The 21,352-nt window shown below is 45.4% G+C and overlaps 1 protein-coding gene across 4 annotated transcripts in view; it reads right to left on the bottom strand.

Annotated features, from left to right (window-relative positions):
• Nucleotides 1-7,983: 7,983 nt before the first annotated feature.
• Nucleotides 7,984-21,352, bottom strand: part of lrrc31 (leucine rich repeat containing 31) — a 113,148-nt gene continuing 99,779 nt past the window's right edge. For all 4 annotated transcript variants that reach the window (XM_080186153.1, XM_080186152.1, XM_080186155.1 and 1 more), the window contains one exon: nt 7,984-8,666. In XM_080186153.1, the coding sequence (XP_080042279.1) occupies nt 8,347-8,666 (320 nt within the window). In that variant the 3' untranslated portion in view covers nt 7,984-8,346. The remainder of the gene's footprint in view (nt 8,667-21,352) is intronic.

The following is a 21,352-nucleotide window of genomic DNA, read 5'->3' as shown; positions in this document are numbered from 1 at the left end:
ATTGAGTTCTTTGAGAAGGTGACCAAAGAGGTGGATAGGGGTAAGGCAGTAGATGTGGTATATATGGATTTTAGTAAGGCGTTTGATAAGGTTCACCATGGTATGCTTCTGCAGAAAATGCAGATGTATGGGATTGGTGGTAATTTAGGTACTTGGATCAGGAATTGGTTAGCAGATAGGAGACAGAGGGTGGTGGTTGATGGTAATTATTCATCATGGAGTGCGGTTACGAGTGGTGTGCCTCAGGGATCTGTTTTGGGGCCACTGCTGTTTGTAATCTTTATTAATGATCTGGATGAGGGTATAGTTGGGTGGATTAGTAAGTTTGCTGATGACACCAAAGTCGGAGGTGTGGTAGATTGTGAGGAAGGGTGTCGAAGTTTGCAGGGTGACTTGGACAGGTTGCAGAGCTGGGCCGCGAGGTGGCGGATGGAGTTTAATGCGGAGAAGTGTGAGGTAATCCATTTCGGTAGGAATAACAGATGTGTTGAGTATAGGGCTAACGGGAGGACTTTGAATAGAGTGGAGGAGCAGAGGGATCTAGGTGTATGTGTACATAGATCCCTGAAAGTTGGGAATCAAGTAGATAAGGTTGTTAAGAAGGCGTACGGTGTCTTGGCGTTTATTGGTAGGGGGATTGAATTTAGGAGTCGCAGCGTCATGTTGCAACTGTACACAACTCTGGTGCGGCCGCACTTGGAGTACTGTGTGCAGTTCTGGTCCCCACATTACAGGAAGGATGTGGAGGCTTTGGAGAGGGTGCAGAGGAGGTTTACCAGGATGTTGCCTGGTATGCAGGGGAGGTCCTATGAGGAGAGACTGAGGGATTTGGGGTTGTTTTCACTGGAAAGAAGGCGGCTAAGAGGGGATCTTATAGAAACATATAAGATGATTAGAGGTTTAGATAGGGTGGATGGTGATAGCCTGTTTCCTCGGATGGAGAAATCTAGCACGAGGGGGCATGGCTTTAAATTAAGGGGGGGTAGTTATAGGACGGATGTCAGGGGCAGGTTCTTTACACAGAGGGTGGTGAGGGACTGGAATGCCCTGCCTGCTGCAGTTGTAAATGCACCTAGTTTGGGGGCGTTTAAGAGATTGGTGGATAGGTTTATGGACGAAAAGGGATTCGTTTAGATTAGTGGGTCAATGTTTTTTTTTTAAAAATAAGACTGGTCGGCGCAACATTGTGGGCCGAAGGGCCTGTTCCGCGCTGTAATGTTCTATGTTCTATGTTCTATGCCCTTGCGCCTAGGTCCCGCTACGGAAAGCACAAACTAACAAAAACCCTGCAAACGGGCAATACAATTGAGAATTACAGTACAATCGCAATTCAAGACTCACCAGCCACCAGTACACTGCTCCAGAGAACAATAAGAGCCCTTCGGCCCTCAGTGTTGTGCCGAGCTATGTCCAAAACCAAGATCAAGCTATCCCACTCCCTATCATTCTGGAGTGCTCCATGTGCCTATCCAATAACCACTTGAAAGTTCCTAAAGTGTCCGACTCCACTATCACAGCAGGCAGTGCATTCCACACCCCAACCACTCTCTGAGTGAAGAATCTACCTCGGACATCCATCCTATATCTCCCACCAGGAACCTTATAGTTGTGCCCCCTAGTAACAGCTACATCCACCTGAGGCAATAGTCTCTGCACATCCACTCTATCGATCCCTCTCATCATCTTATAAACCTCTATTATAAACCTTGCCTCTCATCCTCCTCCGCTCTAAAGAGAAAAGCCCCAGCTCCCTCAACCTTTCCTCGTAAGACCTACCTCCAAACCAGGCAGCATCCTGGTAAATCTCCTCTGCACTCTCTCCAATGCTTCCACATCCTTCTTATAGTGAGGTGACCAGAACTGCACACAATATTCCAGATGTGGTCTCACCAAGGTCCGGAAGAGTTGCAGCAGAACCCCACGGCTTTTAAACTCAAACCCCCTGTTAATAAATGCTAACACACTGTAAACCTTCTTCATCGCTCTATCCACTTGAGTGGCAACCTTTATGTGGATATGAACCCCAAGATCTCTCTGTTCCTCCACATTCCTCAGAACCCTGCCATTGACCCTGTAATCCGCATTCAAGTTTGTCCTACCAAAATGGATCACCTCGCACTTATTAATAGTTGTAGTTGGAGATTTTCATTTCTATCATAGACTGGAAATCCCTTAGGGCTGGGGGTCTGGACAGGCAGGAATTTGTAAAATGTGTCCAGGGAGTTTTCTGGAACAATAGTCAGGACGTGGTTTACACGGACTTCAGCAAGGCGTTTGATAAGGTCCCCCGTGCAAGACTTCTTGAGAAGGTGAGAGGGCATGGGATCCAGGGGGCTGTTGCCTTGTGGATCCAGAACTGGCTTGCCTGCAGAAGGCAGAGAGTGGTTGTGGATGGGTCTTTTTCTGCATGGAGGTCAGTCACCAGTGGAGTGCCCCAGGGATCTGTTCTAGGACCCTTGCCGTTTGTCATTTTCATAAATGACCTGGATGAGGAAGTGGAGGGATGGGTTAGTAAGTTTGCTGACGATACAAAGGTTGGTGGTGTTGTGGATAGTCTAGAGGGATGTCAGAAGTTGCAGCAAGACATAGATAGGATGCAGGACTGGGCGGAGAAGTGGCAGATGGACTTCAACGCGGATAAATGTGTAGTGGTCCATTTTGGCAGGACCAATGGGATGGAGGAGTACAATATCAACGGTAGGAGTCTTAGCAGTGTTGAAGAGCAGAAGGATCTTGGGGTCCGGGTCCACAGGACTCTTGAATCGGCCTCGCAGGTGGAGGATGTGGTCAAGAAGGCGTATGGTGTACTGGCCTTCATCAATCGAGGGATTGAGTTTAGGAGTCGGGAGATAATGCTGCAACTTTATAAGACCCTTGTCAGACCCCACTTGGAGTACTGTGTGCAGTTCTGGTCGCCTCACTACAGGAAGGATGTGGAAGCTATTGAGAGGGTGCAGAGGAGATTTACAAGGATGTTGCCTGGATTGGGAGGCATGCCTTATGAAGATAGGTTGAGGGAACTAGGTCTCTTCTCCCTGGAGAGACGAAGGTTGAGAGGCGACCTGATAGAGGTTTATAAAATGTTGACAGGAATAGATAGGGTGGATTCTCAGAGGCTATTTCCCAGGGCTGAAATGGTCGCTACGAGAGGACACAGGTTTAAGGTGCGGGGAGGCAAGTACAGAAGTGATGTTAGGGGTAAGTTTTTCACTCAGAGGGTGGTGAGTGAGTGGAATCGGCTGCCGTCAGTGGTGGTGGAGGCGAACTCGCTGGGGTCTTTTAAAAGACTTCTGGATGAGTATATGGGATTTGATGCGATTGGGGGTTATAGATAGGCCTGGTAGGTAGGGATATGATCGGCGCATCTTGTGGGCCAAAGGGCCTGTTTGTGCTGTAGTGTTCTATGTTCTAACGCAAGGGGTCACAAGTTCAAGGTAAGGGCAGCAAGGTTCAATACAGATATGCAGGGGACGTATTTTACACAGAGGGTGGTGGGGTCCTAGAATGCATTACCAAGCAAAGTGGTAGAGGCGGACACACTGGGATCATTTAAGACTTGCCTAGATAGCCACATGAACAGACTGGGAATAGAGGGATACAAATGGATGGTCTAGTAGGAACACATGATCGGTGCAGGCTTGGAGAACTGAAGGGCCTGTTCCTGTGCTGGACTGTTCTTGTTCTTTGTTCCTCTTCTCCCCTTTATGTATTTATAGAAGCTCTTTGGATTCTCCTTTGCCTTATCTGCCAAAACAATCTTGTGTCCCCTTTCTGCCCTCCTGATTTCTCTAACTCTACTCCTACACCGCCTATACCCTTCAAGAGATTCACCTGATACCAGTTGCCTATGAATGTCATATACCTCCTCCTTCTTCTTGACCAGGGCCTCAGTATCCCTAGTCATCCAGCATTCCTCACCTCTGCCAGCCTTTCCCTTCACTCTAAGAGGAATGTGTTTACCCTAAGCCCTGGTTAACACACTTTTGAAAGTGTGTCACTTACCAGACATCCCTTTTCCTTTCCACAGACCCCCCCAATTAACTTTTGAAAGTTCTTGCCTGATACCATCAAAATTGGCCTTGCCCCAATTTAGACTTTTAACTTTTGGGACAGACCTCTCATTCTCCATAGTTATCTTAAAACTAATAGAATTATGGTCCCTGGTCCCAAAGTGATCCCTCACTAACACTTCTATTACCTGCCCTTCCTTATTTCCCAAGAGGTCAAGTTTTGCCCCCTCTCTAGTTGGACCATCCACACACTGAATGAAAGTCCTCCTCAATACACTCAACAAATTTCTCTCCATCCAACCCTCTAATACTATGGCTGTCCCAGTCAATGTTGGGAAAATTAAAATCTCCGACTATTACCACCTTATTTTTCTTGGGGTTATCTGTAATCTCCTTACGTATTTGCTCCTCAATTTCCCGCTGACTATTTGGGGGCCTATAGTACAACCCTATCAAAGTGATTTCCCCCTTATTTCTCAGTTCTACCCATATAGACTCAGTGGGTGAACCCTCGGATATATCCCCTCTCAGTACGACCGGGATGTTTTCTCTAATCAAAAGTGCAACTCCCCTCCTCTCTTACCTCCTGTTCTATCTTTCCTATAGCATCTGTACCCTGGAACATTGAGCTGCCAGTCCTGTCCCTCCCTTAGCCATGTTTCAATAATTGCTATCATATCCCAGTCCCATGTACCCATCCACGCCCTGAATTCATCTGCCTTGCCCATCAGGCCTCTTGCATTGAAATAAATGCAGTTGAATCTGGACTTCCCTTGCTCTCTGTCTTACTTTTGCCTGATCTGTCTGGTACTAGAATTATTGACACTGCCTTTACTAATTAATGTTCTCTCTTTAACTTCTGTGCTGTCCTCAAACTTCTTTTCTGTCTCCCTACAGCTTAGTTGAAGCTAAAGAGATGCAAAAGAATGTACAGCCTGGTTAAGGATTGGTTGATAAGCAAGTGCCAGACTACCTTAAAAAGATTCAGGGCTCTATGCTGTCCAAAATAACTGTTTCCCTTACAGCATCACTATAATGTTGGGATTAGGTGGGGTTCAGGTGCTTCTAATGTATCAGTGCAGACTTGATGGGTCCATGGGCCTCTGCAGCACTGTATGTTTCAAAGAATTTATTTATATGGGTAAAGTTTACACGGGTGTACCAGGAAGAGTAGATAAAAAGTTAAAGTTTTAAAAGACACGGGAGCAAGTCAGTCTTTGATGGGAAGAGAGGAGTTGTGTAATTTGTGAGAAGTATTGCCAGAGAAGGTGGGAATATGTGGAATTCAGGGTGAGAAGTGTTCCATTATACAAGGTGAGATTGAAGACTGGTGAAGTGGTTGTAGGAACGATTGAAAAAGTGACTTGTCCAGGAATACAGTTGATCTTGGGTAACAATACAGCTGGATCACAGGTGGAAGTGATGCCTACTGTGGTTGAAAAGCCAGTGGAGAATCAAACAACTGAGATGTTAAAGGAAGCATATCCTGGGATTTTTCCTGATGGTGTGGGAACAGGATCACAAAGTTGCCGGTTAAGACAAGAGGAGAAATCAAAGAGTGGAGATAAAAAAAGTTGAACTTCAAAGAAGCAGAAATACACAGACATACATCAAACAGTACAGTACAGTACAGGCCCTTCGGCCCTCATTGTTGTGCTGAGCTATGTCCAAAACCAGGATCAAGCTATCCCACTCCCCATCATTCTGGTGTGCTCCATGTGCCCATCCAATAACCGCTTGAAAGTTCCTAAAGTGTCCGACTCCACTATCACAGCAGGCAGTGCATTCCACACCCCAACCACTCTCTGAGTGAAGAATCTACCTCGGACATCCCTCCTATATCTCCCACCATGAACCTTATAGTTGTGCCCCCTAGTAACAGCTACATCCACCCGAGGAAATAGTCTCTGCACGTCCACTCTATCTAACCCCCCCTCATCATCTTATAAACCTCTACTAAGACGCCTCTCATCCTCCTCCGCTCTAAAGAGAAAAGTCCCAGCTCCCTCAACCTTTCCTCATAAGACCTACTCTCCAAACCAGGCAGCATCCTGGTAAATCTCCTCTGCACTCTCTCCAATGCTTCCACATCCTTCTTATAGTGAGGTGACCAGAACTGAACACAATATTCCAAATATGGTCTCGCCAAATTCCAGTGCAGTTGCAGCATAACCCCACGGCTCTTAAACTCAAACCCCCCCCATTAATAAACGCTAACACGTTATAAGCCGCCTTCATGGCTCTACCCACTTGAGTGGCAACCTTCAGAGATCTGTGGATACGAACCCCAAGATCTCTCCATTCCTCCACGTTCCTCAGAACCCTGCCATTGACCCTGTAATCCGCATTCAAGTTTGTCCTACCAAAACGAATCACCTCGCACTTATTAATAGTTGTAGTTGGAGATTTTCATTTCCATGATATAGACTGGAAATCCCTTGGGGCTGGGGGTCCTGTCAGGGAGGAATTTGTAAAATGTGTCCAGGAAGTTTTTTGGGACAATGTGGTGATAGTCTTACTCAAGAGGGAGCTATACTGGACCTAGTACTGGGCAATGAGCCTGGTCAGGACATCAAAATTTCAGTGGGGGAACATGTCTCAGTTAATGTAAACAACTTCCCTGATCTGACCAACACAGGAAGTTGAAGGTCACAGCCCCCAGGTCACAGCCTCTTTACCACCTACATCTGCTTTTAATCTTCAAGTTGACCAAAATACCCAGCATGCTTCACTCTCAGCCAGAATAGCCATTTTTAAGCCACTATTGTTAAATTATTGTTGCAGACGCTCTTTCTCAGTTCATACATACAAATTCAACATTTAGAATTTTTTGAGGAGATTTCTGACATTTGTCTTTGCCAAAGAACATGCAGAAAGTGATGGTGAAAATTCAGAGTGAACAAAGAGGCTGGACTGCCTGATGGTGGAACAAAGGTCAGTTAATAAGACAGGAGCAGAAGTGGTCTCCTGAATGACCCTAATGGCACAGATGTAAAGTTGGGAAGCTAAGGAACAGGCTCTTTGACTAAATCCATGAACAGTTCAAGCTTCTGGGAAAAGATTACTTCATTTTGATGTTTAAGGACTTTGAAAACCAAAATAACTGTTTGGACATAGCAAAGGGAATTAGAATTCACGTGCAGCGATTTGTTCCATTCTAAATCCCATGGAAAGTTTTACACTCCTGTTTCTGGTGCAGCATCTGCTCCATGGACTTGGAGCCATTTTCTTGGATCTACAGCAACACAACTGACCTTAATTGCTACCAAGTTTGTTTTGATCTGAACTAATGGAGGGTTCTGTTATTTTGTGTTTTCCCCTGGGATATTTCAGAGTGGACCTTGATTAGGGTTGATTACTAGATAAGATCAAATGACTCAGGGAGGGCAGTCTGCTTTTTGGGATCTTTAGGGAGAGGTCACTTGCTCTGTATCTCTTGCTCTCTCTAAGGTCTGGAATCTGCTTGGAAATAAGCTCTTTTCTCTGAGATTCTGCTGCCTGGGGGTGTGGGGGGCGGGGGGGGGTCGAGCTTTGTGTTGAGGCTGAGCTCAGGTATGAGATTCTCAGACATTCAGTCGGGTAACAATCCATCGGGACTTTGCTACTGACTTCTGTCTCCGGCTGCAACAGAAGATCCTGCACTGGCACAAAGGGTCTGGTAATTGTAAAACCACAGGGCAAATAGGTCAGAGAACGCAAGGATTCGTTGCAAAGATAAGCTGTAAGTGGCAAATCTAACGAGACAACTCATGTTCTGTACTGAAAGGAAGCAATCCGTATTGTTATAAGAACATAAGAAATAGGAGCAGGAGTAGGCCATCTAGCCCTTCGAGCCTGCCCCGCCATTCAATAAGATCATGGCTGATCTGAAGTGGATCAGTTCCACTTTCCCGCTTTCTCTGTTCTTAATTGTTTCATTGTTCTTAATGGTAAGTGCCTTTGGGAAAAACACAGTGGAAAAAAAGCAGAAAAATGTTGAAAATAAACTGGCATTTAATCTTCAGAGTGTAGACAATTCATCAGAATCAACAATTACATGAACAAACATCAGCATGCTGACTGTGCAAATTAAAGCAGCTCAGTGTCTGAGAACCAGCTGACAGGGAGCAATCCCTTCCTTTCACAATCACCCCCTGTCTTTGACCATAAACTTTCAGTGTGTTTCAAGATACTGACAGAACGCACTCAGTGCACAAAGGTGCTGAGGTATGAAAAGGAGACTGGTGTCAGCCTGGAACCATAACTGGGTGGGTAAGAAATGCCTTGAATAAAAATTACCCATTTCGAAAGGATATTAAAAATAACCTGCGTTGTGAGCTCAACATGTGCTGGGTAACTAGTAGGCAAAATGGATGTTCCTTTTATTGTCCTTATTGAAAGTGTCCAGAAGCTCTTGTTGTGAAGCACTAAGAACCCAGTTATTCATCCCTAACTCTGTGAGCGAGGGACATCGAGACAGGCTGTCCAGAAGAACCATCAACCAAAGGCCACATTCTCGGTGAGTCAAAGGTCGCACACCAATGTCCAACTCCGAGAGCTCCTTTAGGCCATTTAATTCCTGGAAAAACATTACCCAAGATTCATCATCAATAGTATTGTTGTATGTTAAATCCAGCTTCCTGAGGCTTTCCAGAAATCCAGCAGATGAAATTGTCACTGGAAAGAACAAAGGAATGATGATGAGTTTTTGCACCAACGTGAGTTACATCCTCACTTTGTCTCTTCTTCTTTAAGGAGATGTGATAGATTCTGTGACAGAGTACAGCTTTGATCATTAGATAAAGTACACAACACAATGAATCTTTACGGGTGGCACAGTGGTCAGCACTGCTGCCTTACAGCTCCAGGGACCTGGGTTCGATTCCCAGCTTGGGTCACTATGTGTGGTGTTTGCACGTTCTCCCCATGTCTGCGTGGGTTTCCTCCAGGTGCTCCAGTTTCCTCCCAAAGTCTGAAAGACATGCTGGTTAGGTGCATTGACCTGAACAGGCACTGGGGTGTGGCAACTAGGGGAATTTCACAGTAACTTCATTGCAGTGTTAATGTAAGCCTTACTTGTGACTAAAACATAAACATGCCCTGTGTCACAGGTCATGTGGAAATAATATTTCACTGCAGCTGATGAAAGCCTCCACTTTCTAGGCTACAGAAAATAAGTTCTTCCAAAAGCCTCCTAATGGAGAAATCTAATCTGATAGATGCCCATGTCAGAACTTACAATGCAGAAATGAAACAAGCTCACTCTCTGCAAAAGTGGAGATATAATCTCATAAACCCTGTGGAAGAAGAAATTGAGAAATATAATCTGTCAGTAAAGTGTGGAGAAGTGAAATGATCTTGATGGGATTTGTGTTAGGCACTTGAAGAGTCAAGGCAGTTTGTCTTTAGTGAATAAACAGGAGGTATTGTACAGGCTTACTGAAGGGGCATTAATGAAACAGCATTATTGGAATAATTAGACTGATGCAAAAGGTACAAACACAAGAGGCTCCTTGGAGACTTTTCTTGCTGAGACAATAATACAAGCAATAAAGAAGTCATTCAATCTCCTCAGGACCCCTGTGTACATGAGCATAATTCTATAATTGGTACCATATCATATACATTGCATGCGAGGGTTTTCTATCTCACCAACTTAGTTTAATAAAGACAACTGCCTGACAAAGTTCTAATTTTTTTCATCTCTGTGCAGAATGAATTTAGTTACATGCTTGAATATCAAAGTAATGCACAGGAAGACAGCACAGTAAAATACAGAATGTATATCATTATATAGACCTGAAGCTGCAGACACTAATTACTGCAATCTTGTATTTTTTTCATTTTAATGATGCTTTTCTGTTGATTTTCAGTGAATATTTAGTTACTTTGTATTAAAACTTACTTGGTAGATATTTATTTTACCCAGTTATGATTGTGTTTTCATTAATTAATCAGAACGGTCACTAGTGACGTGTTTCCCAGACCTTGTTTTTCATATGGGAGCACAGAGCTGGTTATTTAGATTATATTTTTATATTCTAGCCTGAAAGATAAGTTGTCATTTGTTTATCAGAAGTTCTTCTTCTTGCAGCATTCAGCGAGCCTAGGATTATGGCCCTGGGTTATGAGTAACCTTATGATGGCCATAACATCAAAGGCAGATGGGAAGACATTAAAGGATGCACAAACAACTTGGATATTGCAAAGTCTACCTGTCCTTTCCATGTCTATGAGAAGCATTGATAAGAACGGAGGTTTAATTTGGGATGGAATGTACCAGACCTCAATACGCTGGGATGAAGCCAGGAAAGGAATGCTGCATCCAGGAACTGCTGCTGCCGTAGAGAAATAGTCACTGCTGAAGGTGGGAGGAAGGGCCAGGAATAGAATGACTAACTATAGTCCTGAAGGTCCCACCCTCAAGGTTATTCAGTGAGTTGTATGCACCAAGGGGATGGTAACATATACACCAATTTAAGGAGCAGTCATGGGACAGCTCAATTGGAGGATATTCATTTTAGGGCACTATTATAGCATGGAGTGGATTGGGGTCAGAACATAAGAACATAAGAAATAGGAGCAGGAGTAGGCCATCTAGCCCTTTGAGCCTGCCCCGCCATTCAATAAGATCATGGCTGATCTGTCGCTGCTCAGTTCCACATTCCTGCCCTCTCCCCATAACCCTTAATCCCCTCTCTTATCAAAAACCCATCAACCCGCGTCTTAAAAATATTTAGCGAGGTAGCCTCCACCACTTCAACGGGCAGAGAATTCCAGATATTCACCACCCTTTGAGTGAAGAAGTTCCTCCTCAACTCCGTTCTAAACCGCCCCCCTTTTATCTTGAGTCTGTGCCCCCTAGTCCTACTGTCCTTTCTGAGCGGGAAGAGTCTCTCCACCTCTATCCTATCCATCCCATTCATCATCTTATACGTCTCAATGAGATCTCCCCTCATTCTTCTAAACTCTAACGAGTACAAGCCCAGTTTATTCAGCCTCTCCTCATAGCTCAACCCCCTCAACTCCGGTATCAGCCTAGTAAACCTCCTCTGCACTCCCTCCAAGGCCAAAATATCCTTGCGCAGGTGCGGCGCCCAAAACTGCACACAGTACTCCAGCTGCGGCCTCACCAATGCCCTATACAGCTGCAGCAAGACCTCCCTACTTTTATATTCAATCCCCCTCGCGATGAAGGCCAGCATCCCATTCGCCTTCCTGACCACCTGCTGCACCTGCAAGCTGGGTTTTTGCGACTCATGCACAAGGACCCCGAGGTCCCTCTGCACCGTCGCCTGCTGCAGTTTTTCACCCCGTAAGTAATAGTCCTTCCTACCATTCTTCCGACCAAAGTGGACCACCTCACACTTGCCAACATTAAATTCCATTTGCCATTTCCTGGCCCATTCGCCCAGCCTATCTAGATCCTTCTGCAGACTCTCCACACCCTCCGCACAATTTGCCGTTCCCCCAATCTTGGTGTCATCAGCAAATTTCGACACCCTACACTCGGTTCCCTCCTCCAGATCATCTATATAAATGGTAAAAAGCTGAGGCCAGTGTTTGTGCTTTACAAAAAAATGGATTTCTTCTTTCCTTTTGCTATATGCTTTAGGTTCCTTAGGAGACAGCTTGCACAGCCATGACTATCACCTAGAAGGACAAGAGCAGCAGGTACCTGGGAACACCACCTGGAGATTCCACCCTACCCAAATCTTGGTAACGTATCACTGTCCCTTCGTTGTCGCTGGGTTAAAATCCTGGAGCTCCCTCCCTAACATCACTGTGGGTGTACCTACACCTCAGGGACTGCAGCAGTTCAAGACAGTAGCTCACCACCACCTTCTGAAGGGCAACTAAGAACAAAATGCTGGCCTCGTCAGCGAAACCTACATTCCATAAAATGAGGCTTGACTTTCTCAGAAGTACGGACAGCCAGACCTACGAGGGTTACCATACTGGGCTACTGCACAAGGAACAAAGAAAATTACAGCACAGGAATAGGCCCTTCAGCCGTCCAAACCTGCATCAACCATGCTGCCTGACTGAACTAAAACCCCGAACCCTTCCGGGGACCATATCCCTCTATTCCCATCCAATTCATGCATTTGTCAAGGCTGGCTAGGGTGAACGTTGGTCCTTTAGAGGATGAGAAAGGGGACCTAGTGGTAGGGGATGGGGATATGGCTAAGGTCTTGAATAACTTTTTTGTTTCTGTCTTCACGGAGGAGGACGTGAATAATTTGCCGGGTGTTAGTGATGGAAAGGTGGTAGGACTGGAGGGTCTTAATGACACTACTGTTACTAGAGAGGTGGTGCGCGACAGACTGGAGGGGCTGATTGTGGACAAGTCCCCAGGACCGGATGGAATGCATCCGAGGGTTCTGAAAGAAATGGCGGAGGTGATAGTGGATGCCTTGGTGGTTATTTTCCAGACGTCGCTGGATTCCGGGGAAGTGCCGGAAGATTGGAAAACAGCTAATGTTACGCCGTTGTTTAAGAAGGGTGCCAGGCAAAAGGCGGGGAATTATAGGCCGGTTAGTTTAACGTCTGTGGTAGGTAAAATGATAGAATCTGTCATTAAGGAGGAAATTGCGAGGCATCTTGAAGGGAATTGCTTGATAGAGCAGACGCAGCACGGTTTCATTAAAGGGAAGTCGTGTCTGACAAATTTACTGGAGTTCTATGAGGATGTGTCTAGGGCGGTGGATAGAGGAGAGCCGGTGGATGTGGTCTTTCTGGATTTTCAGAAGGCGTTTGATAAGGTACCTCACAAGAGGTTACTGCAGAAGGTCATAGGACATGGAGTTGGAGGTAGGGTGTTAGCGTGGATAGAGGATTGGTTGTCAAATAGGAGGCAGAGAGTGGGGGTTAATGGGGGCTATTCGGATTGGCGGTTGGTGACTAGTGGGGTGCCCCAGGGGTCGGTGCTGGGGCCTCAGCTATTTACCATTTATATAGATGATCTGGAGGAGGGAACCAAGTGCAGGGTGTCGAAATTTGCTGATGACACCAAGATTGGGGGAAAGGCAAATTGTGCGGAGGGTGTGGAGAGTCTGCAGAAGGATCTAGATAGGCTGGGCGAATGGGCCAGGAAATGGCAAATGGAATTTAATGTTGGCAAGTGTGAGGTGGTCCACTTTGGTAGGAAGAATGGTAGGAAGGACTATTACTTACGTGGCGAAAAACTGCAGCAGGCGACGGTGCAGAGGGACCTCGGGGTCCTTGTGCATGAGTCGCAAAAACCCAGCTTGCAGGTGCAGCAGGTGGTCAGGAAGGCGAATGGGATGCTGGCCTTCATAGCGAGGGGGATTGAATATAAAAGTAGGGAGGTCTTGCTGCAGCTGTATAGGGCATTGGTGAGGCCGCAGCTGGAGTACTGTGTGCAGTTTTGGGCGCCGCACCTGCGCAAGGATATTTTGGCCTTGGAGGGAGTGCAGAGGAGGTTTACTAGGCTGATACCGGAGTTGAGGGGGTTGAGCTATGAGGAGAGGCTGAATAAACTAGGCTTGTACTCGTTAGAGTTTAGAAGAATGAGGGGAGATCTCATTGAGACGTATAATATGATGAATGGGATGGATAGGATAGAGGTGGAGAGACTCTTCCCGCTCAAAAAAGACAGTAGGACTAGGGGGCACAGCCTCAAGATAAAGGGGAGGCGGTTTAGAACGGAGTTGAGGAGGAACTTCTTCACTCAAAGGGTGGTGAATCTCTGGAATTCTCTGCCCGTTGAAGTGGTGGAGGCTGCCTCGCTAAATATTTTTAAGAAGCGGGTTGATGGGTTTTTGATAAGAGAGGGGATTAAGGGTTATGGGGAGAGGTCGGGAATGTGGAACTGAGCCACGACAGATCAGCCATGATCTTATTGAATGGCGGGGCAGGCTCGAAGGGCCAGATGGCCTACTCCTGCTCCTATTTCTTATGTTCTTATGTCCCTGAAAACACACCATCATATCTGCCCCGGCAGTGAGTTCCAGGCACCCACCATCTTCTAAGTAAAAAACCTGCCTCGTACATCTCCTTTAAACCGTGCCCCTCACACCTTAAAACTGTGCCCCCTCATAATTGACTCTTCCACCTTGGGAAAAAGTTTCTGACTATCCAGTGGACAGAGTGTGAAATGCAACAGGAGTGTCATCACAGGAAAGCAGTAATTTCATTGATTGGTAAGTAACTGCTAGTTTGAATGACCTATTCAAAGTTCCTTTCAGATTAAAGATAAAAAGTAAAAATACTTCACAGATCAAGAACCTAAAAACCAGTTAAAAATTAAAAACAAAATTAAATACTAATTAAATGAAATAGTGAATTGTGAGGATGATGCTGAGTGATTTCAGAGGGATGTTGCCAAGTTGGCCGAATGGGCAGACACCTTGCAGATGAACTTCAATGCAGCAAAATGTGAGGTCATGCATTTTAGTAGAAGAAACATGAGGCGATGATCCAGGCTCAATGGTCTGACTTTGAGGGGAGTACAGGAGCACAGGGACCTTGGGGTTCAAGTGCATCATTCTCTGAAGATGGCCAGGCAGGTTGAAACAGTTAAGGCGGCAGATATGATCCTTGGGTTTATAAATAGAGATAAAGTATAAAAACAAGGAACTAATGCTGGATCTAATGCTAGGGATGGGTAAATAAGTTCGCTGATGACACTAAGGTCGGTGGTGTTGTGGATGGTTTGGAAGGATGTCAAAAGTTGCAGCAGGACATAGATAGGATGCAGGACTGGGCGGAGAAGTGGCAGATGGACTTCAACGCGGATAAATGTGTAGTTGTCCATTTTGGCAGAACCAACAGGATGAACGAGTACACTATCAAGGGCAGAAGTCTGAGTAGTGTTGAAGAGCAGAAGGATCTTGGGGTCCGGGTCCACAGGACTCTTAAATCGGCCTCGCAGGTGGAGGATGTGGTCAAGAAGGCGTATGGTGTACCGGCCTTCATTAATCGAGGGATTGAGTTTAGGAATCGGGGGGTAATGCTGCAACTTTATAAGACCCTTGTCAGGCCTCATTTAGAGTATTGTGCGCAGTTCTGGTCGCCTCACTATAGGAAAGATGTAGAAGCTATTGAGAGGGTACAGAGGAGATTTACAAGGATGTTGCCTGGATTGGGAGGCATGCCTTATGAAGTTAGGTTGAGGGAGCTGGGACTCGTTTCCCTGGAGAGACGAAGGTTGAGAGGCGACCTGATAGAAGTTTACAAAATGTTGAGAGGAATAGATAGGGTGGACTCTCAGAGGCTATTTCCCCGGGTTGAAATGGTTGCTACGAGAGGACACAGGTTTAAGGTGCAGGGAGGGAAGTTCAGAAGTGATGTTAGGGGTAAGTTTTTCACTCAGAGGGTGGTGAGTGAGTGGAATCGGCTGCCGTCAGTGGTGGTGGAGGCGAACTCGCTGGGGTCTTTTAAAAGACTTCTGGATGAGTATATGGGGTTTAACGAGATTGAGGGTTATAGATAGGTCTGTAGGTTGGTAGGTGTTGATGTGATCGGCGCAACTCGTGGGCCGAAGGGCCTGTTTGTGCTGTAGTGTTCTATGTTCTATCTCTACATTAGCCAGACCATATTTGGATATTGTGTTCAGTTCTGGGCACCTTTTTAAGAACATAGAACATTACAGCGCAGTACAGGCCTTTCAGGCCTCGATGTTGCGCCAACCTGTGAAACCAATCTAAAGCCCACCTAATCTAAACTATTCAAATACTATTCATATGCTTATCAAATGACCATTTAAATGCCCTTAATGTTGGCGAGTCCACAACTGCTGCAGGCAGGGCATTCCACGCCCTTACTACCCTCTGAGTAAAGAACCTACCTCTGACATCTGTCCTATATCTGTCATCCCTCATGCTAGCCATCTCTATCCAAGGAAAAAGGCTTTCACTATCCACCCTATCTAATCCTTTGATCACCTTATATGCCTTTATTAAGTCACATCTTAACCTCCTTCTCTGCAACGAAAACAGCCTCAAGTCCCTCAGCCTTTCCTCATAAGACCTTCTCACCATACCAGGCAACATCCTGGTAAACCTCCTCTGCACCCTTTCCAATACCTCCACATCTTTCTTACAATGCGGCGACCAGAACTGTACGCAATACTCCAAGTGTGGCCACACCAGAGTTCTGTACAGTTGCAACATGACCTCACAGCTCTGAAATTCGATTCCTCTACCAATAAAAGCTAACACACCGTACGCCTTCTTAACAACCTTATCAACCTGGGTGCCAACTTTTAGGGATCTATGCACATGAACACTGAGATCTCTGCTCATCCACACAGCCAAGAGCCCTGCCATTAGCCCAGTACTCTGTAATCCTGTTACTCCTTCCAAAGTGAATCACCTCACACTTTTCCGCATTAAACTTCGTTTGCCACCTCTCAGCCCAGCTCTGCAGCTTATCTATGTCCCTCTGTAACCTGCAACATCCATCCGCACTGTCCACAACTCCACTGACTTTAGTGTCATTCGCAAATTTACTAACCCATCCTTCTACACCCTCATCTAGGTCATTTATAAAAATGACAAACAGCAGTGGCCCCAAAACAGATCCTTGAGGTACACCACTTGTAACTGAACTCCAGGTTGAATATTTCCCATCAACCACCACCCTCTGTCTTCTATCAGCTAGCCAATTCCTGATCCAAACTGCTAAATCACCCTCAATCCCATGCCTCCATACTTTCTGCAATAGCTTACCATGGGGAACCTTATCAAACGCTTTGCTAAAATCCATATACACCACATCAACTGCTTTACCCTCATCCACCTCTTTGGTCACCTTCTCAAAGAACTCAATAAGGTTTGTGAGGCATGACCTACCCTTCACAAAATCGTGTTGACTGTCCCTAATCAAATTATTCCTTTCTAGATGATTATAAATCCTCTCTCTTATAATCCTTTCCAAAACTTGCTCACTGGTCTATAATTACTAGGGTTGTCTCTACATCCCTTCTTGAACAAGGAAGGATACAAGGAAAGATTCAAGAAATTGGGTCTTTTCTCCTTGGAGCAGAGAAGATTAAGTGGCGACCTTATCAAGGTGTTCAAAATTCTGAACAATTTTGACAGGGGAAAGAACAATATTCTGTTTCCACCAGTTGGTATGTCAGTGACTAGGGGGTCAAATTTCCAGATGGTCAGCAAGACAGCTCGGATGAGATAAGGAAAACTTATTTACTCATGGAGTCGTCAAGATTTGGAATGTGCTATTGGGAACAATGACAGAGGTTTTGAAAGAGAGCTGGACATATATGATTAATTTAGAGGGCTATGGAGACAGGGCTGGAGGATGGGAATTGCTGAGTAACTCTTTCAGGAGCCAGTACAGCCAAGATGGGCTGAATGACCTCCTTTCTTGCTGTAAAATTCTACAATAGGGAAGGACCGCTAGCTGATATGTTGCACCTGCACGATGTGGGAGCTGGTGGACCCCATCGTCACCCCTGATGAACACATCTGGAGTAAGTGTTAGCAGCTCGAGGAGCCATGGCTCAGAGTTAATGAGCTGGAATCCGAGCTCCAGACACTGCAACACATTGGTGAGGCCACATCTGGAATACTGTGTACAGCTCTGGTCACCCTATTATAGAAAGGATATTATAAAACTAGAAAGAGTGCACAAAAGATTTGCTAGGATGCTACCGGGACTTTGATTCAGTCATAAGGAGAAGCTAAATAGACTGGGACTTTATTCTCTGGAGTGTAGGAGGCTGAGGGGTGATCTAACAGAGATCAAAAAAATAATGAGGGGCACAGATAAGCTAGATAGTCAATATCTTTTCCCAAAAGTAGGGAAGTCTAAAACTAGAGGGCATAGGTTTAAGGTTCCAGAGGGGAAAGGTTCCAGAGGGGAAAGGTTCCAGAGGGGAAAGGTTCCAGAGGGGCAATTTTTTCACCCAGAGGGTGGTGAGTGTCTGGAACAAGCTGCCAGAGGCAGTAGTAGAGGTGGGTACACTTTTGTCTTTTAAAAAGCATTTAGACAGTTACATGGGTAAGATGGGTGTAGAGGGATATAGGCCAAATGTGGGCAATTGGGATTAGCTTAGGGATTTAAAAAAAGGGCTACGTGGACAAGTTGGGCTGAAGGGCCTGTTTCTGTGCTGTAAACCTCTATGACATCAGGGAGGTGGAGAGGTACCTGGATGCTGCTAGGAGGTGGTCACACCCCTTAGATTAACTACCTCAAGTTAGGCCAGTAGTCAGGGACAGGAAGGTTTGACTGAGTGAGGCAGATAGAGGGATCCAGGAGGTAAAGTTACAGGAGCCCCAGATCTTGTTCAACAGGTTCCACATTCGTGCTCCTGGTGTGGACAAGAGCAGGGACTGTAGGGAGGATGAGCAATGTGACAACAGCACAGTGGTACAGGGAGCCATTCAAGTGGTGGAAGAGAAGAGAAATGGAGTTGGAATCAGGGATAATATCATTAGGGGAATAGGCAATGTGACCACTAGGATCAAGACTCCCGTATGTGGCGTTGCCTACCTGGTGCCAACGTTCAGGATATCGCATCTGGGCTGCAAAGGGACTTGGAGTGGGAGGGCAAAAATCCCGTTGTTGTGATATCCATGGGTACAAATGACATAGGTAGAAGTAGGGAAGAGGTTCTGCTGAGGGAATATGAACAGCTAGGAGTGCAGATTAGTGATGAGGCAGATTGTTAGCAGAAAATAAGAGGAAGGAACAGAAATGTATGAATGTCATTTTACAACAAGGGGACATGAGATTGTTTTAGCAGATAAGGCAAAGGAGAATCCAAAGAGCTTCTACAAAAATATAAAGGGCAAAAGAGTAACAAGGGAGAAAGTAGGGCCTCTTAAGGATCAACAAGGTCATCTGTGTGTGGATCCACAAGAGATGGGTGAGATCCTAAATGAACATTTCTCATTAGTATTTACTGTTGAGAGAAGTATGGATGTTAGGGAACTTGAGGAAATAAACAGCAATGTCTTGAGGAGAGTACATATTACAGAGGAGATGGTGCTGGAAGTCTTAAAGCACATCAAAGTTGATAAATGCCTTGGACCTGAAGAAGTGTATCCCAGGACATTTGGGAGGCTAGGGAGGAAATTGCAGATACCCTAACTGAGATACTTGAATCATTGATAGTCACAGGCGAGGTGCCTGAAGATTGGAGGGTGGCAAATGTTATGCCTTTGTTTCAAAAGGGCTGCAGGGAAAAGCCTGGGAACTACAGGCCGGTGAGCCTCACTTCTGTGCTGGGTATGTTGTTGGAAGGTATTTGAGACACAGGACCTACAGCATTTAGAGAGGCAAGGACTGATTAGGGTTTGGGAGTGGAGAATCATGTCTCACAAATTTGATTGAGTTTTTTGAAGGGGGACTAAGAAGGTCGATGATGGGAGGGCAGTGCAGTTGATGTTGTCTACATGAACTTAAGCAAGGCCTTTGACAAGGTACCGAATGGTAGGTTATTGCACAAGGTTAAATCTCACTGGATCCAAGGTGAGGTAGCCAATTGGATGCAAAATTGGCTTGGTGACAGAAGCCAGAGGTTGGCTGTAGAGAATTGTTTTTCAAACTGGAGGCCTGTGACCAGTGGTGTGCCTCAGGTATCGGTGCTGGGTCCACTGTTATTTGTCATTTATATTAATGGTTTGGATGAGAATATAGGAGGCATGGTTAGTAAGTTTGCAGATGACACCAAGATTGGTGGCATAGTGGACAGTGAAGAAAGTTATCTCCAATTGCAACGGGATCGTGATCAATTGGGCCAGTGGGCTGACGAATGGCAGATGGAGTTTAATTTAGATAAATGCGAGGTGATGCATTTTGGTCGTTCAAACCAGGGCCGGACTTACTCAGTTAATGGTAGGGCGTTGAAGAGAGCTATAGAACAAAGAGAACATAGCTCCTTGAAAACGCAATCACAGATAGACAATACGGTGAAGGCAACATTCGGCATGCTTGGTTTCATTGGTCAGAACATTGAACACAGGAGTTGGGACGTCTTGTTGATGTTGTACAAGACATTGATAAACCCATACTCACCTATTATAGAAATGATATTATTAAACTAGAAAGAGTGCAGAAAAGATTGATTAGGATGCTACCGGCATTTGATGATTTGACTCATAAGGAGAGGCTGGATAGACTGGGACATTTTTCCTCTGGAGTGGAGGTGGCTTAGGGGTGATCTTACAGAGATCTACAAAATAATGAGGGGCACAGATAGTCAATAACTTTTCCAAAACATAGGGGAGTCTAAAACTAGAGGGCATAGGTTTAAGGTGAGAGGAGAGAGATGCAAAGGGTCCAGAGGGACAATTTTTTCACAAAGAGGGTGGTGAGTGTTTGGAACAAGCTGCCAGAGGTAGTAGTAGAGACAGGTAGCTTAGGGGTTTAAAAAAAGGGTGGCATGAACAAGTTGGGCCGAAAGGCCTGTTCCATGCTATAAACCTCTATGTCTCTATAACAAGGCCCACTACCCTAATTCCTCAGGTATTAAAGGAATTGGCAGCAGAGACAGTGGATCCATTGGTCATAATATTCCAATGTTCCCTGGATGCAGGAAAGGTCGTAAAAAGTCTGACAACACCAGGTTTTAGTCCAACCTATTTATTTGATAGTATACTCGCAAGCTTTCGGGTTAGCCCCTGACGAAGGGGCTAACCCGAAAGCTTGCGAGTGTATTATCAAATAAATAGGTTGGACTAAAACCTGGTGTTGTCAGACTTTTTACTGTGTTTACACCAGTCCAACGCCGGCATACCCACAACACTGCAGGAAAGGTTCCAGTGAATTGGAGAAATGCTAATATAACATCTTTATTCAATAGGGGGAGGGAGGGAGGCAGACAGAAAGTAGAAATCCTTAGATTGCGCTAGTCTTTTGGGTGAACTCCACACTGCAATCTTCCATCACTCTGTCACTTTTTGTGACAGCTGGAAGACTGGAGCATTCCGTGTTTAGGTCCACACCCCGCCTATACTGCTGCCAATCTGCCGGTGAACTGTGCTAACTTCCACCAAGTTCAGTCTGGAGAAAGCCTGTTTCGAGGAAACAATTGTCCTTATTCGAAGACAGAAGCAACCCCAACAGATCTAGGTGCCTAGTAATGATAACTATGTCTGGATTTTCCTTATAGTTTAAAGCTGATGGAATCTTGTTTGGAGAGGTTTAGCTCTGAGGTGAGGAAAACAGGGTTTGGAACTGGATAAATTTAAATATCTTGGACCTAGCTATTAATATACAGTTAACTATTTTTAACTGAATTTGTGTTTACTGTGTAGAACACTTGCAATTTATATCATGTGAGGATAAATGTGGAGACAGTGAAGAGTTCCCCAGATTCTTGTGTGATTTTAAACAAAAAATACAGTTTAGAGCAGGCCTAAAGTTCCCTT

This window comes from Carcharhinus amblyrhynchos, chromosome 3 (genome assembly GCF_965287045.1).
Source record: "Carcharhinus amblyrhynchos chromosome 3, sCarAmb.v2.hapA, whole genome shotgun sequence".
In the NCBI taxonomy this organism is placed as follows: Eukaryota; Metazoa; Chordata; class Chondrichthyes; order Carcharhiniformes; family Carcharhinidae; genus Carcharhinus; species Carcharhinus amblyrhynchos.
Note: the sequence above shows the minus strand (reverse complement) of the source record. Positions and strands in the feature narration are given on the sequence as shown.